The following is an 18,173-nucleotide window of genomic DNA, read 5'->3' as shown; positions in this document are numbered from 1 at the left end:
GTGTTTCTGCTTTCCTGTGTGTTCAGGTTCCGGGACACCCCAGTAGTGAAATCTTCCAGTAGGGAGCTGTGCTACATAATACTGGCAGGGATCTGCCTGGGGTACCTGTGTACATTCAGCCTGATAGCCAAACCCCATGTCATCCACTGCTACCTCCAACGACTGGGAATCGGCCTGTCACCTGCCATGAGTTACTCTGCGCTTGTCACCAAGGTAAGGATAGGGTTAAGGATTTGTGGAATAAATATGAGGTGTGGGGAGCAGCAGTTATGGGAGGTATAGATGCAAAAGGAGTTGCCTCCAAAGACTTGGAAAGCCCCTGACATTACACCAATGCTAACCTGCTATGGTCACCACTGATCTGTGGGGAATAGCCACAGAAAAGCTTCAGATGCTGGAGAGACAGCGGCAGGGATATGTGTGGGCAGAGACAGAACTGAACTGTGGACTTAATCAGAATTATCAGGGGCCATAGTCCCTTGATAGATTATTATTACTTACATTACTTAATGGTTATAGCAAGGGGATATAGCTACCATAACATCAGTAGCAGGGCATACGTCTATCCTGCCCCTGTTCCCCAGGGTTGTAGGATTGAGGGCTGAGGAAACAGGGAGGTAGGAATCAAAATGGCTGGGAACTGTTATAGCCTTCCAAGCAGAAATGACCTTGAGCTTATGGCACATTTTTTTCACTGTCATGCATGAGGAGAACAGCAGCAGTGTAGGAGTACAGAAAGTAGATAGCCATTATGTACAAAACAGTATGCACAGTGTATAGTTTATTAAAAACTCCTGATAGCATTTGCGATCTGACCCTAGACAAACCGCATCGCACGGATCCTGGCAGGCAGCAAGAAGAAGATCTGCACAAAGAAGCCTCGCTTTATGTCTGCCTGCGCTCAGCTCATCATTGCCTTCCTTCTCATACTGCTACAGCTTGGTATAATCGTGGCTCTCTTCCTCATGGAGCCTCCAGAGGTAAGCTGTGTGTGTGTGAGCAGCTGTGTGTCTCTGTGTGTGTTTTTCATAGTAAGTGGGAGGATGGCTCACTGAAAGACAGATGAACACACACATACATAGAGACAAAGAAGAATGGGTTGAATCTGAAAAATCTAAGTTACAGTATTATGTGGTATTTAATCTCCAAGAGGCTATTTCTATTATGTCACTGATGTTTTGAGACCATTTGACACACACAGATCAACCAGTAGATCAACAGGTATCTTGTTGTTAGAAGATCTTTCTCTAAAACAATACGGTTTTCAGTAGTCCTGCTCTAAGGCTTAGAGCAGACTTAAAATATTGTGAAATTGGCAGTGTAATGAATAGCGTTGTAGGTTTGTTAATTTGTACTTCCCACTCTCTTTTTAATGTCTTTGTTGTTACATATTTGACACAATCATTCCAAGTTGTCTGACACAAGAAATGATGCTCGTGAAATGCTTGCAAAAGCCTTGTCAAGCTTTGTTTCTCTGGCATGCCTTGTTTCTTCTTCTGTCTCCACAGGTGATCCATGACTACCCCAGCATCCGCCAGGTCAACCTCATTTGCCACACCACTAACCTGGGCGTAGTTGCCCCACTGGGGTACAATGGCCTGCTCATCCTCAGCTGCACTTTCTATGCCTTCAAGGTATTGTAACTATTGAATGTTACTACATGAAATCAAAAGTTTTTTTTCAAATCTACTTTTTTTTTTTAAATTAAGTCATAAAAATCTTTACAACATGAAAAATGTAAATTTTGAACTGACAGTTAATGGGTGCTTAAAATAGAGAGAGCCATACTGTAGGTTCTTACTATATATGTGTCCTTCTGAATATGGTGTCCCATGTGTATTCTGGTGGTGTAGAGTTATGACCTCAAGTTTCACCCCTGCATAATGGTCAGGTTTGCACCCAAACTGTAACTGTAATACAAAGGGGGTGGGTTAGCAGTGTTAGCAGTTTCTAGTAAAGGGCTGTAATCAAAAGCTGACAGTGTCTTCTTTTGTTTTATATTCATCATTTAAGGCAAAATTCACTGAATGCTTCAACAGTACAAACAAAAATGTTTCTTTATGCTTGTCTCTCTTTCACTTTGTCTCTCTCTTCAAGACCCGCAACGTCCCGGCTAATTTCAATGAGGCTAAGTACATTGCCTTTACCATGTACACCACCTGCATTATCTGGCTGGCATTTGTACCCATCTACTTTGGCTCCAACTACAAAATTATCACCATGTGCTTCAGTGTCAGCCTCAGTGCCACTGTGGCCCTTTGCTGTATGTTCGTACCCAAGGTAAGGCTGAAGTTAAAATCTATAGTTTATCTATAGTTTATGATCTACTTTTCACACATTCACTGCTTATTAGTTCCCTTAAAAAGTAGGCTTTAAACAACTAAATATACTTATTTGTCACTCCTTGTCATTCATAATGACCATTAATAGTGTATATCAAACATACTAATTGTTCTGAATCAGCACACAAGCTCTAATAAACTGCAGGTAACCACAGCAACAGTACCAATACTTCATGTTTCATTACAAGTTAACGCTCACTGGTGAAACTGTTTTAACCATGAGTTAAACCCACTGTAATCTTTGTATGTGATACTGTAGGTGTCCAAGTTCTAATTGCAATGATACACTCGGGGGTGTTCTGATTAAGAGAAAATCTTAAGACTTGGCATACGAGAGCCAATGATGCATTTATTTTCATATGTCAGGGCACCTTATTTAGGTGCCAAGAAGGAAGCAGAGTTTTCAGTGGATAAGGTTATTCCTACATACTCATTCTGCCACAGTATCATCTGTTCTCAGTCATCTTCTGCACACAATACAGCATAGTTTGTTTTACTGAGCGAATACCCAAAAATATGTGTTGCTTATGTTGACAGTCTGACATTGATGCTGGTAATACACGTATCATGTTTATTTTCCACTGATAATAGCCAGATATTCCTGTGGAGATTCAAGGAGAAAGTTTGTACTTGAACAAAAGCAAAAAGGCAATCAATAAAAGTAATCAGCTGCTCCCTCTATTGAGAATTTTCTTTTTATTAGAGCTCTACCTTAAAAAGTCATGAAGGCCTTCATCACTCCTTTAAAAAGAACATTTATTAAAAGACAGTTTTGTGTAGACACAGCTGTGTAAAATTGTGTGCAGAAACCCAGACACAGTGCTGTAGATCTTTGTTCTTTCAATACATTATCACAGTAAATTGAGCTGTCTTCTTTTTACGAACTGTTTAGCTATGTTTAAATAAGACATATTGTGTTTGATTTCATATCAGGTGTACATCATTCTGGCCAAACCAGAGCGTAACGTGCGCAGTGCCTTTACCACTAGCACAGTGGTGCGCATGCACGTGGGTGACGGCAAATCGTCCTCAGCTGCCAGCCGTTCTTCTAGTCTGGTGAACCTGTGGAAACGCAGAGGCTCTACTGGAGAGACACTCAGGTATATCTGTGTGTGTGTGTGTGTGTGTGTGTGTGTGTACACTAGAGGCTTGTTGGCCAGGTGAATGCCAGGTTACTCTTCAGTTACAGTCCTAAGCACCATTTCTGTAATGGGCCCACTCTGAGACTACTTATAGTGTGTGTGTGTGTGTGTGTGTGTGTGTGTGTGTGTGTGTGTGTGTGTGTGTGTTCGAGCTCTCTGAGAGATTGATTCTCTTAACTCCGCCTGACTGTTCTTCTGACCCTAACATGAACTGCAGACAATTGCCTAATGGAGACATGGCAAAGAAGGAGAGAGGAATGAACTGAGGACAGGGAGCAAAAACAGAAATCTAAATACAGAAAGAGTGAAGGATGGAGGGAACAAATAGAGAGCTGAAGAGCAGAAATGATGGTAAGATAGCAATGAAAAGGCTAAAGCAATAGTATGAGAAGGAGAGACATAATAGCTTTCACACCCAGCTTAAGGCCATCCACAAGTCATCTACAGTGACAAGGAACCGATCAAAGGACACAAAGAGAGTGACGTACAGCCACTTGCCCAGAATGAAAAGGGAGAAAAAAGACAAGAACACATTTTCGTTGGTCAGCAGGTTACACCAGCTCACCCCGCTCTGCAAGCAAGATTTCAATCACACTCTTATTGGAAATGTCAGGAGAGTTTCCATCTTTGTTTCTTTTATTCCTCTCTTCCCCTCTCCATCTCTTTTGGTCCTGTCTGCCTCTGTGGGTGGTGGTAATTGGCAAGACTGTCTATCTCCTCAGTGCAGGGCTGGAAGCTGTTGCCTTTGAGATGCTGTCATTGTGTAGACACAGACAGATATGAAACCAGCAGACCAGGGGAAAAAAGAGAAAAATATTTAAAAGAAAGAAATATTTGACTGATTTTTGAGCTACATGTTTGAAGAGTGTTTGGTTTACCCTCACGAGACATTAAAATCAGCCTTAGAGCTTGATATGATATATGTAAGATAAGAGCAATTGAGCTGTCCTTTAGTATGAGCAACATGTACTATATCTCTGCTAGTCACAGGTCTGGCTTGGTTATACCTGCCTCCACAGTCTTCTCTAAGAGAGTCTTCCTGTGGTATCAAGGGAGTACTGCACTTAGTATGCTCAGGTGCAGGTCGGCATGTGCAGCATATGGATGTGTGTGTGGACATGCAATCTGTGTGTGGGTGTGAGTATCACATACTCTAGGTACGTGTGGGTGTGTGTGTGTGTGTCTCCAGGGTGATTTGAGTTCTTTTCATCCCCAGCCACAGTGGTGTGAGGTTTAATCAGAAGTTCCACTATAGATTAATCACACTAATTAACCTGACAAAAGGATGAGAGGAAGAAAGCTGGGGACAGAGTGCTGTGCTGTGACTGATGTGAAGTGGAGAAAGGTGGAAAAAATTGCAAGGGAGAGGAAAAGAGAATCCTGTTGAAGAAAAATGAAGAACATACAGTCGCGTAAAAATAGAACAGAAAATTAATTGTAATGAACTTACTCAACATATGAAGTCCAACTGATTTTCTCTGGTTGAGTCGAGGCTTCATTTGAATACATTTGTATCCATTAAATGACTTACTCATCAAGGATAATGAATTGGAATTAATACAGAGCAGCCATCGTTTATGTAGTGTTTTTGTTGTAAATTTTGTCCTTATCAAAATGTACTACCAATAGTGTTTTGGCTCATAATGGTAATTTAATAACTAGAGCTTTTAGATTTGCTCCATAAAGTAAATTTAAATTTCTTGTCTTTGCTTTACAACATCAGTTTTTCATTATGTAAAAAAATTGAATTAGTTAAAAAGATGTTGCTAATAAGATAGACTAAAATGACAAGAAACAGCACGACAAAATGACATTTATTGGAGAAACCAGTATGAAAGTATAGTTTTATAAGCTGCAAGCTCCTAATTACAATAAAATCAATTATAATAAATTATAATAAAACATTTGAAATGTCATGATGTGATATAAAATGAGGACTGCAAACAAACTCACAGAGTAGGTTATTAACAAAAACTACTGAATATTTTACTTGAAAGTGCAGTGTTCACTATATTTATAATGCCCACATTCAGCTGCCAGCTAGAAAGTAGAGTCTACATTTGAAGCAGTGTATTCACAATATAAGTTTCAGTGCTCCTTTTTTATTCAGTCAAGCCACATCTGGCCCTAAACACAACCCTAACCACAACCAAGCAACACAAAAATTCCCGTTTTGTTCCGTCTAAACTGAAGATAAAGAAATGGGTTTCTAGCATCTCATTTATACAATATTTAATTAAAGAATCTAATTTGTTATAGACAGAACTTGCTTTCCAAATCAAACTGACAAAAACGAAAGTTTACTTCAAACTACTCCAAATACTTAAAACAACCCCTTCTTTCTTTCTTTCTTTCTTTCTTTCTTTCTTTCTTTCTTTCTTTCTTTCTTTCTTTCTCTTCTTCAGCTCCAACGGGAAGTCAGTGTCTTGGGCGCAGACAGAGCGCAGCGGTTCACGTGGCAACCACCTGTGGCAGCGGCTGTCCTTCCACATCAAAAAGAAGGAGAACAACCAGACTGCTGTCATCAAGCCCTTCTCCAAAACCTCTGAGGAACGTTACTGCGGAGGGGGGGACCTGCCCCCACACGTCCCTCTGCCCTCCCTCCCCTCCATGTCCTCCCTGCCCTCTCATCATGACACCGGCACTGACAAGACCCTGTATGAGCTCTCTGAAGCAGAGGAGCGGTACTCCATCACATACCGGCCGCAGACACCCTCCCCAATCAGCACGGTGAGCCAGAGACTAGGGGCAGGTTTAGGGGTGGAGCCACAGATGACCGGTATGCCGATGTACCCAAGCAGCATCTGCAGCGGCGGCAGCGGAAGCAGTTGTGGTCCCGCCAGCAGTGGCTCTGTTGTTACTGGGAGTGACGGTCGCTTGATTGTTGTGGATGATCACCCGGGAGAGTGCCAAAGCTCACTGATGGACCAGATCAGTTGTGTGGTAAACCGTTTCACCGCCAATATCACTGAGCTCAACAGCATGATGCTGTCGTCCTCTCCGACGCACTCGCTCACACACAAACACACACCTCCTTCGCCGCACCCCACCGACCCGTATCTGTTACCCCGTGAAATCCAAATGCCTTCAACCCTCACCACCTACGCTGACGTGCAGCCCCTCCCCCTGGTCGAGTCAAGCTTGGCAAACCGAGGTGGCTGTCTCGCTCACCCTATCCCTCCTCATTCACCTTACCCTCTGCCGCCTCCTCACCCCCAGACCTCCCCCTCTATCTCCCCCATGCGAGGAGGCCTGGTCAGCTGCCTCACCGACTCCCCACTGAGGAGGGCGGATTTGGAAGATGAGCTTATTGCTTTGACTCCCCCATCGCCCTTCCGCGACTCTCTGGCGTCCAGCAGTGGCTCACCTGTCTCAGAGACAGGTCTGTGTCTACCCCCAGTTCCTTCCCATCCTCCCCCATCCCCTCCTTCGCCCAGGTACAGCAGACTGACACTCAGAAACTACAGTCAGAGTTCCTCCTCGCTGTGAGGCAGAGAAGTGAAGAGAAATACACAGGTCAGTATGAGAAGAGAGGATGGATAGACTGAAATCCATTCGTTCCTATATGGAGTAAAAAAACTGTCAAAAACAGAGGACTGGTTCGTGAAGACACCAAACGGCAACAGTGTGCTGTGTTTGTGTTTACATGTTTGCAGTGAGATGCAAGTGTAAGGAGCTTGCCCACATCATATTTTCTTAGTGCTGTCCTTCACAAGTGAGGAGAAAAGCAAAAACGGCCACTACAGCTTTCCAGTGTTTTGGTGTCTGTAAAGCCACAAATCGTTCTCGAAGGTCTAGAGCTATGTTTTAGGTTTGGGTAGTGGCCTTAAGGTAACACAGCTATCAACTAATTAGAGATTGTGAATGTGTGTGTGTGTGTGTGTGTGTGTGTGTGTGTGTGTGTGTGTGTGTGTGCGTGCGTGCGTGTGCGTGTGTGTGCGTGTGTGTGCGTGTGTGTGTTTTTGCTGTATCTTAGTTGAGGAGAGGTAAAGCAAGAGATGGGACTGAGGACTAAGTAAAGGCTATCAAGGGCACATATATATTTTCTCATACACACACAGACAGTCACACACACACACACACACACACACACACAAACACATACAGTATGTGTGAGCACACACATAAAAGGGATAAACTGTAAATATATGAGAGGTTATGGATTTTTTCTTTGGTGATAAAATCCAACATGCTTCTGACAAAAGTGCATTGTGTTAACATACCAGCCAGTATGTTACTCTGAAGAAATTCTCTCACAAAAGCATCTTTTTATTCATTTAGCTCTCCAACATGTTCCCTCAATATAGCATTTCTTTTCCTCGGTCCCTCTTTCTCTAGCTGTTTTCTTTGATCCTGTCAGTATTTCAGTATTTTCTACTCTTCCAGTTTGTTTTCTTCAGAAGTTTGAATGTATATTTTCTACATGATTCCTGAAACATTTGGGACCAAACCTTTTGTACCTCTCTGTCCATGACTGGAGAAAGAGGGAGAGGAGGGATTAACAAGACCAGGCCTTGTTTGACCATAAACATCTTAGTCATTAAATCTTTTTCAGGTCGATTATTGGCAGAAATCTGGCCTCAAAGCTTATTGTTGGTGTGTGACATTTAACAGAGCATCATGTAAGACTTAGCTGGATCCCAGTCATGACTTTTTCACCATACAATGTGTCAGCAGGACATAAGTGTCATTCTGTCTCATCAAAGACAGCACTTTGAATGGGATTCATTAGAATCACAACCATCTCCTATGTATGTGGGTGCAGATTGATAGATTCAAGCTGGGAGAGAACCTCCCCCTCATCAGCCTCTACCAGCATCTGTTGCACAGGTACTACAACCTTTTTGAACATATTTGTTCATTTCAGACAAAGGGGGGCAGAACCATAAAAAAGTTAAACAAATCAAAATCAAATATTATGTGGGCTTTTTACAGTAGTACAGTACAGACTCCTGACAAGATGGGCCTGGTAGAGGATGATGCCTTACATCCGATTCAGTCAATCAAAATGTAAAATAAACAGGAAAAGGTAGACATGAAATTTACCCAGGCCTCAAGTCATATTGACTTCAATGAATAGTTCAACATTTTGGGAAATATGCTTATTTGTTTTCTTGCTGAGAGTTGGATGAGGTGATCGATACCACTTCCATTTCTATATGGTAAATATATAAAGTCTCCATCTGCCTGTTGCCTGGCAACTTCACAGTGATGACAAAACTTCAGGAAGTCATGGCTAAGAAACCGTCTGGCTCATAACCTCCTGTAAAATCTTAACGTGTCATTCTTACAATTACACTTTAGTTTTTGTACGGATTAAATAAGGAAGATGTAACGTGTTAATTAGTGAATTTTACAGCTGCTGGTACGCAGATTTTATTACCACTTGAAAGCACCAGACTAGCTGTTTCCCCATTTCCAGTCTTTATGCTAAGCTAAGCTGACCAGTTGCTAGCTGTAACTTGGACAGATATGACAGTGGAATTGAACTTTTTATCTTTGTGTACATGGGTAGACAGAACTGAACTTGCAAAGACTACGAAACCTAAAATATCAAATTTGGATTTTTAATGTGTGGGTTAAAAATATATGCCTTTAAATGGAATATTGTACTTACTGTACATGTGCCAACACTTCAACAGAATTTATAGAGTTGTACCCGGGTATAAAATGTGCCGATGAACGCATTCACTAAGATGCTTTTGAGAAATGGGGCCTTGGCTCTTTGTCAGCTCCCTCAACAGAGGAAAACATAAAGAAAAAACAAGAAATTCTCAGTCAGAAGGTTGTGATACACAACACAAACATTTTTTTAGACATTTTACAGTATATGGGGAATGTTATCTGCAACAAAGACAGGGATTTGTATAGATGACTAAAAGATAATTGGACTGTTGGTATCAAAACAAAAATCAGTGCTTCAAAATGTTGCCTGTGTATTATTGTCCATCATCATCTCATATTTTCTGCAGCATATGTATTTGTCTGCTGTGACAGCTGACTGATGCAGATGCAGTCCACAGTCTGATTTCTCCTCACAAGTGTTTTTTCTGTTCTATAGTAGCCAGCAAGAACAAACTCAAAGTGATTCTGTAAATAATAAGGGCATGCAAAGACAGTTCTGTTTTGTTTCAGATGAAAGTAAAATTATTTACATATCAACAATGGTGAAAAAAAGAAAAAAAAAGTACTTCAAGAGATGTTTTTGAACTATGTTATAACATCATACAGTACCAATATGTGTTACGACTACAGAAACTGTGTTACTACTCTGAATGTGTGAGTGACCATTCCTATTCAAATGTCTTGTAATTCAACAATATAATAATTAATATTAATATGATTATTGTGCCAAAGGGGTTAGGGAGGGTCTAGCTTACTAGCTTGTGGGTAAATAAGTGGTTTCATAAAAAAAAGAAAAAAATGTAAATGTAAAACTGTTTCTATTGTTTTGGATATTTTCTATATAAATATTCCACATTTTCCAGTGTAAAAGCAATATTCTCCATACGTATACAAGGTGCACATCTGAGGGGTTTCTTAAATCATAAACAATGTTTTAGATTGTTTTTCATCATTCTGTATTCTCTGGTGGACAATTCAACAAGGAGGATGGCGGGGAGATTAGTTGACATTTTCTTTTGTATTTTCTCTTAATCTATATTTAAGGAGAGGAACACATTTAGTCATTTCTAGTAACAAAGACTGTGATTCCCTATTTCTGCAATGTTATCTTCTCACTTAAGGCCTGTAATTCCACTTTTTTTCCACTTCTCCCACTGTGTATTACCCTGGTTCAGTCTCTGATCTAAACTTTTAGTCAGAGTTCAATCTGCCGGCATAGCTGTAATATGAGATAGATAGGGAGATGACTGTCTGTGCCGCTAATTGTCTGTACTTGTACTTTTTTGTTATTTTTTTCAAGAAGTGCACTGGTTAATTAAGATGCAAACCTGGTCTGGTTTCTTTAAATGGGACATGTCTGAGGTGAACGTATTTAAAAATCCTCCTTGAAAGTCAAAAGCCAGGGCTTCAGCCTGCTCTGAACGCTTCATTGACAATGTTACCTCTACTTCTTCCTTGTAATGACATCAGATTGTTTGTGCATGCCCACAGAAACAGTCGTCTATTTTGTAGCCTTTGTTGCTAAGGTTGTTGCTAAGGTTTTTCAGGGGGTTGTTCACTCACATATTTTGGATCAGATTCGGCCTTGAACATGTACAAATGTATTTAGGTTTTCATTTCGAGTAAAGAACAAGACAAAGAGGTGAAATCCTACTATCGTTTGTTCATGTAGCCTCCAGAGCCAACAGAAGTCTGCCAAGATGCAGCTTCCTGAAGCTGACCAATCAGACAGAGTGGGCTCATCGGGAGCCTTAAAGAGACAGGAGCTAAAACAGCCTGTTACAGACAGAGGCTGAACTGAGGGGCTGCAAAACTGCAAAAATGCAAATCATGCAAGGATATTCCAGTAGAGCTCCAGAATGTAAATATAGACCTGGAAATGTGTATGATGCATCCCCTTTAAAGAACAGTGAGTCTGTGCATCTCAGAGCAAAGAGAAAAACGGTAATAGATACACAATCAACATCTGAGATAATTTGACGTACATTTTTGCTTATGATGGGGATAAAAATTATGATGCAGACAATGAGAAACAGAACAACAAATGATAAGTAGTGTTGTTCATGATTGTTCATTTAATTGTTCCATGTCTGAAATTGCTGTCAGCCCATCATTACCTCTACATCTACTCATTTACTGCTAAACCGGACCCTGACCTGCTTGTCAAACAATTAACCAGTGCTATTGTGGAGATGTTACTGGGGAGGAGCTGGTTTATGTGCTGCTGTCACTGACAGTGTTTATAATGTGCTGAGAGAGTAACAGGCGAGCTTGCTTCAGCACTTCAGCTGTGTGTTATCAGCCCCCTGGGTCGGACTCGACAGTTGTGTGCTGCCTCTGCAGAAAAAGACAGGATCAGTGCTCACATCTTCAGCTATCTTATTCTCTGTAAGGGCTCAGTTCTGTGACATCACCCTATATTAAAATCACACATGACCAATAATACCAAGTAGTCATTAGAGGGATATTGGTTGTAAGAGTATAACAACCTCACTTTGTAATTGCAGGAAAGGTTCAAATATCAATCAGAGAATCACAGCATTACTTAAATTTTGTGTTAAAAAATAATGCAGGCATTGTCTTGTAAGCTGACTGATCCACAGGGAGATGAAAACAAATCTGTCATCTGTTATAGCATTTTCACAAAATAAGAATTCAGGCCCTCGTGCTTTTGAATCCAATCTCTTTAGTTGTCAGGGGATTTTTCTCATATTTTTCACAACAAATGCAAAGTCATCGACCCTGTATGGAAATGAAAGAAGTGAAACTACTGCGGGATTTGCAGACAGGATGTTTTGTTAACAAACTGTGAGAAATCATTTTAGCCCTTCGTCAGGGATCACAGAAACCTACCACTCACATTAATCCGGGGTGATTTCAGCTAAATTGATACCTCCCTTCGTTCTGTAGCCAAAACATGATGACGGTGATGATGAGTAAAATCTTCTGCTCGCCAGGAAGATGATCTCCTGATGAGGTTTAACCAAAATGCTGTTGCATGACTTATTTTTGTAAATGCACTCTAAAGAATTGGATTGATAATCCATGTGCTCAAAAATACTTTTAATCCAGACATGCTCATCTGCTGATCGGAGGAAAACAGACCCAAGGTCATTTATTTTATACCATTTGACTCAAAATATAAATAGGGCTTTAACTAGTCCACTGACTATCAACAGGTCCCTCAATCCAGCATTTTAAGACTTCCTGGTTTCAGGTTGTAATAGCATTTCCTCAGTTTGGGATGGCGGAATTTGGGAATTTGGGCCGTTTGGCGACATAGTAATGAGAGAGACTATTCTTTGTCTGGAGGACCTCGTTTATCATTCGTGTCAGCCACCCTGCTGAATTGCTCTTGTGGAACTCACCACCATCTCCAAGAGTGGTGCACTTCAGCTGACCTTTGAACTGTCTGTAGAGGGAAGCAAGTGAAAAACACGAAATATCTCTTAGGGATCAATAGAGACTCTCAAAACTGGTAATTTACGGTTTTATCAATGTACCTGGCTATCCCAAGAGGTCTCTGCTGTGAGATCGATCAGCCCCCTCCCGCTGCCCTGCCTGATTATTTGTTTAATTTGATAGATAAAACAGAACTATGCTTACTGTGTAAACATCTTATAGACATTATGGTTATGTAATCTGTCAGGGCAGGCAAGGACAAGTTCACACTATCAACTCACTGCCACAGACTCTCACATAGTCACCAGGAACCACTTGTCATGAACACCTTTGTGAGTGTGATTTAGCAGACGCTAAAGACACCACTAATTGTTTACCTTTCAACAGTGTTATTGGAATTAGTAATTAACAAACAGTTGCGCGAGCTTAAACTGCACTTAGAGAGGTACTGAGAATGTCACATCTAGACTGATCCAAGTGTTTCCAAATCATCCGATAAACTTCATAATGCAGACTGAGACTGAAAAGCTCATTTTGTAAAAATGCACTCTATAGGCAGAACCTGACAGTTTGCATTTTCAGGATAAACTGAAGACATTAAGGCTCTAAACTGCACAGTACCAAGCATTATTAGATCTTTGCGTATCAGTGACCTGAATATCAAATATCTGGGGTGGTTGGATGAATTCACTTTTGCTGCAGCTGTGGCCCTGGAGGTGACAACTAGATGTCTTAAAAATCGTCAACAACAGTATTTTTGTAAGTTTGTCTGAAGCTGCTGATTTGAATGTTGCTTTTTATAATTGAGTCAAGAGCATGTGTGTTTTTATTACGTGGTTGTTTACTCAGCCAGTAAAGTGATTGATTTTAGGCGTAGGTTATATAGTATAGAGCAGAGGACATGAAGTTGTGTAATAACAAATTCTGTATTTTATTGATTAGAAGTAAGAGAGGAGTTTCTGTATTTATTTATTCGGGATTTATAAGAAAGTGGATTAACTTATTAAGCAGGTCCGTGTGTGTCTGTAGAGCATTGCTGTTTTACATACAGAGCAGACAGAATTTTCAGTATTGTATATTGATGGTTTGTGAAATATCTTTACTTATACAAACTCGTCCCATCATGTTTCTATCTGAAAGAGAATGAAACCAAACTGAACTGTGAAATTACGCCATATGACACAGAGGTATCTTTGCAGGGCATGATGGGTGTCAAAGAAACACCGAGGTGGATGTAGAGAACATGGTTTAATGCTGTGTGCTTTTTATATTCCTCATATATGGTGTTGTTCGAATTACTGCTTTGGACACAAACGAAATCCCCGTTACTATCCCCGCTTTAAACTCTGATGAGATTCTATTTTCTGTAGAGTGTTTGACAGGAGAGCGTTAGAGATATCAATAAGGAGATGAATGTTGCCTATAGAAGTGATGTTTACATTCTTACTGCTCGCTTAAGCTAATCAAGATTAAGATGACCACATTTAACTTCAGTCGTAGTGACATTTTACAAGCTTGTAAGCAAATGTTTCGTGTTTTTTCCGCAACACTGACGTGGATGATCCGAGTAGAAAAACAAATTTCACATATTCTGAACAAAGGCAGCTCATCTGCGTACAAACGAAGGCACTGTGTTACGTTCCAGTCTCTTTACAACCCAGATTTATCAGAACCTTAATTCAGCCAAGCTCATTGGACTTCATTGTTATAAAAAAAAAAAGACAAAGATGATGAGTTACCATAAACTTAAAGGGAAGAGAAATGAGCTGAATTCACTACATGAGCCTGTAGAATGTAATTTATTTTCTGTATTCATTTGGAAGTATTTTTTCACTCCGGGCAGAAAATGATTATTACTGAAATGAATATTTATGATAAACTGGTTATTTGTTTAAAAAAACAACAACAAATTTAGGCTTAAAATGCAGCATATCCCCAGACCCCAGCGGTGTTTTATCATGGCGTTGTTAACATAAGCTTCTCCACTCTGTGCCAACTTTCTCTCATCTGTTTTTTTTATTTCAAGTGCTGCAGCATTTCTTATCAGGGGTGGATAAACACTACAGAAATGTGATTAGATTGGAGTGAGATTGACATGAGTTTCCTGGTGGAAAAATTCAAGTTATATATTTATTTTTTTAATAAGCTGTTTATTAGCGCCCACTTCTTGTAAATGTAATAAAAATGGCTTAAATCCATCATTTTCTAAAGGAAATCTTGTAGTGTCTATCTACCCTTACGGACATTTGATAGTTAGTGAATTAATTTCAATGGACATGACTTTGTTTTTTTTTTTAAATTTTGTTGTTTTGCTTTTTTTTTCTGATGTTCAGAACTGTAGAATGTAATTTGATCCTATATATTGGTGTGATAATGGAAGATGGTTTTATATTTGGATATTTGATTATCTATTTAATATTTTCACTCGGCTTTGTAAAGTGTGAAATGTGAGAATATATGGTTCTAGCTGTTTGGAAAATACAGTATGTTTCTAAGTGGCTTTGTGGTGGGGGTTTGATGATGGGGTGAGTTGGGGGGTTGTGGATGTCTACTTCAAGCAGATTTTCAGTTCTGTAGTCTTTTTTTAGTGCCCACTAACAGTCTTAGACTGTCCTCAAACATTACAAACTCAGATAAGATAGTAGACTCCCAGACAAGTTTGATATCTAAACAGTCATCTTTAGATCGTGCTGGGACCCAAACAAATTATGTCACTGACTCTGGGGTCTTGTTCCACAGGCTTTTTGAAAGCAACAACAAAACTTGAGAGCATTTTTTGGCCATACAGAGTTCTTCTCAACTCCCAGTTAATAAATCTTTATCTCCTAAATCCAAATTGGCTCATGGGGATGCCCATGAAGGCACTTAGCTGTGGTCACCGGCAACAGTGACGTGAAAGGAGAATGGACAGTGGTAACATGAGGCTCTCTCTACTTCAAATATAACTTTTCAGTGTTTTTGTTTATCAGGGGACACAAGAAATCAGGAGATAGGAGCTATTTAGAAGTGCCTGGAGCACATGCATGTTACATGGATGTAGTTTATCTGACTTTTTGTGGGGGAAATAAATGACAGTATTAACCAGTAAATCCAGTACTTTTTCATCCACTATGAATAACCTGGAAACTATCTAATCTGGCACTATTGTGGGTACACCCATCTTTAATATGTTCATACTGTAAACAGTTGGATCATGCATGTTTCACAATTCAATTAAAACGCATCAGCTGGTAAACAGAACAAGCTGAATATTTCATATCTTGTTGTACTGCGCTTCCCATTTGGCAAATACATGTTGCTCTGATTTTTATGTTGTTGCATCTCATCCAGACGTTTCTCTTGTGTGTCATAAGTGGTAAGAGCTAAGGAGCAAAGATGAGGTGCCAGGAGGGAAGTACAGATGCATTAATGGGATCTGAGAAGAACCAAGAGCCTCAAGAGTCAGTGTGAAAACTCAACACAGTTAGACGAGGCAGCTCGAGCTTGGTGAGCTACATATCCACATACCAGGGGGTAACTGTGTTTGGTTAGGAAACACATTTAGCTTTTGTTGAGCTCTTCCCCCCTCTCTGCAGAAACATTGTGCTACTACAGCACTTTGGTATTAACAGGTGGATTTTTATAAAAGTCACCACAGTTTGACGCCCTCCAACTGAGCACCAAGCAGGAGCTACAGTCGCCAAAATGGGAAAAAAAAAAAAAAAGTCACAGGGCATTCATTAAGTCTAACTTACACCTCTTCATGATGACGTGGCTCTCTTCATATTTTTCGTAGTGGGATGTAACTGGACAACTCTGGGAACCTCCAGTCAGTGTGACCACCGTGCAGCAGTGCTGTGGAGGCAGACAGGAGATGGGATAAGGTGTGTGGAAAAAACAGGCAAAAAAGGGTTTTGCTTTTGATTTGTTTGCCATTGATAAATCATTGTGTAAGTGTACTACAAAGTACCTTTGAATCATTATTTGAATCATTATTAAAAAAAAACTATGATTGACCTCCTTGTTGTCTTCCTTTTTTGATAAATAGGGGCCCACATCTGAAGAAAAACATGTTTCCAGTCATTATCCTTCATTCCTTTTTATCGCATCCAATAGTTGGAAGAGCTCCAGTTTTAGCACCTACGATAAATCAGCTCCACATTCTGTGAGTCTCTGGCCAACATGTTGAACCCATTCAGGGGAAACTGCTAGACAGCACCTTGACAGCTCTTGTGATATTTGCTTCCTCCTCCTCCTCCTCCACCATCTCCTTCACTCACAGTGACACGGCCGTCGGTATATGACAGAGTGACACGACTCTGCTATGAGTCAGCCCCAAAAAACATTTGATTCATTTAACTGAAGATGTACAGGTCAGTGAAATTACTCTGCCATCTTTCATTCATCTCCTCCTGGTCACCCCATTTCACCCTTTCTGTATTTGGCCTCTGTCACTCTTTTCCAAAATCCTTTTCTGTCTCCTCACCTCTCAGTTCAGCAGTGCTCTCTCCAAAATGGAATCTGCAGATTGTTGCAAATGGCCCAATGTTCAAATAAATGGAAAGGATAAAAAAAAAAAAGGCTATAAGCAAATGGCAGGAATATGAAAAAAAGGAGAAAAAATAAATAAAAGACAATCTAGTAGAAATTGCTTTGTTATTTCAGTGGATACACATAGATGCAATATGTTCACAAACACAAACACACACACACCAGCTCTGCTCAGTCACTGAGGGGTTTATTCTGGTATCATGACTGCATCAATATAATTCATTTGTCTCCTGTGGGATGCCCATGTGTGTGTGTTTGTCTCTAGAGGCACTGTATATTGATTTAATGCTCAGTGATAGTTGCCTCATTTCAGGTTTTAAAAGACCCATTTGAATGGAGGCAACATATCCGAATATCATAATAATTAAACTGAACTCTTCTCAGTAAAGATGCAGCATTTTTACACATCACATGTTGATGTGTCACTGATGGAAAAAAACAGACTCAGGTAAAATAATGAGGTTGTGTATTGTTAAACTTGTTTTTCAGTGACTAATCAATACTTATTGATACTGAAGTGGAAACCGGAGAAGAAATCAATGAAGGACAATAAATCAAACTGGAAGATCAAGTGATCTGTTGAAAGCATTTTCCTTGTTAAAGGAAAGATGTTGAAACAAAAACAAACACTGATTTAGCAGACACCAAATTGTCTCTTTAAACCTCAAAGAAACTGGTTCACCTGAAAGACAGCAATGAGTTCAAGTGGTGTTACTTAACTAAATGGAGGGTATGGAGACAAGTTGCTCAGCTTCAGTATGTATGGTCAATTCATTTAAAAAGGTTCAGCCTGGTTTTCTTACTCCCCTGTATTTCAGCCAAACAATAATTTCACTTGAAATCACAATAATCCATTAACTTTGCAAAGATCAACACAATCAAACTTTTGCCACGTAGTCAAACACATAAACCTTCTATAAATCATAAACTACACATATAAAAAAAACTGTCCATAAATGCTTCAGCTTATTGCAGCTTTTTTCAAGTGAATGAAAACCCAATTTTATTTAAACTCAAGTGAAGGAACCTAAAGATCCAGACACACCAGGTTTGATCATTGATGTCTTAAAATGTGTTTGAGGATATTCAGTGAGTCTATGACATCATAGACCCCTATAGGTGCCCCTAAATC

At 40.0% G+C, this 18,173-nt stretch overlaps 1 protein-coding gene and 1 long non-coding RNA gene across 3 annotated transcripts in view; one reads left to right on the top strand and one right to left on the bottom strand.

Moving 5' to 3' along the window:
* The window catches only part of grm5b (glutamate receptor, metabotropic 5b), a 55,561-nt gene extending 39,055 nt beyond the window's left edge, over positions 1–16,506 (top strand). The window contains exons 9-15 of one of the 2 annotated variants that reach the window (XM_044353265.1): positions 27–213; positions 822–980; positions 1,509–1,634; positions 2,098–2,280; positions 3,276–3,442; positions 5,890–7,000; positions 16,287–16,506. In XM_044353265.1, the coding sequence (XP_044209200.1) occupies positions 27–213; positions 822–980; positions 1,509–1,634; positions 2,098–2,280; positions 3,276–3,442; positions 5,890–6,973 (1,906 nt within the window). In that variant the 3' untranslated portion in view covers positions 6,974–7,000; positions 16,287–16,506. Of the gene's footprint in view, positions 1–26; positions 214–821; positions 981–1,508; positions 1,635–2,097; positions 2,281–3,275; positions 3,443–5,889; positions 8,058–16,286 lie in introns of those variants that run through there. The other variant, XM_044353264.1, reaches the window with a different exon arrangement.
* LOC122983510 lies at positions 14,809–16,294 on the bottom strand. Its single transcript, XR_006403722.1, has 2 exons — positions 16,015–16,294; positions 14,809–15,964 (listed from the first exon to the last, which is right to left on the bottom strand). It is a non-coding gene; the product is annotated as an uncharacterized LOC122983510 (long non-coding RNA).
* Positions 16,507–18,173: the final 1,667 nt, after the last annotated feature.

Source organism: Thunnus albacares, chromosome 6 (assembly GCF_914725855.1).
Source record: "Thunnus albacares chromosome 6, fThuAlb1.1, whole genome shotgun sequence".
NCBI classification, from domain to species: Eukaryota; Metazoa; Chordata; class Actinopteri; order Scombriformes; family Scombridae; genus Thunnus; species Thunnus albacares.
The sequence above is the reverse complement of the archived record's forward strand: the minus strand, read 5'-3'. Positions and strand labels throughout refer to the sequence as shown.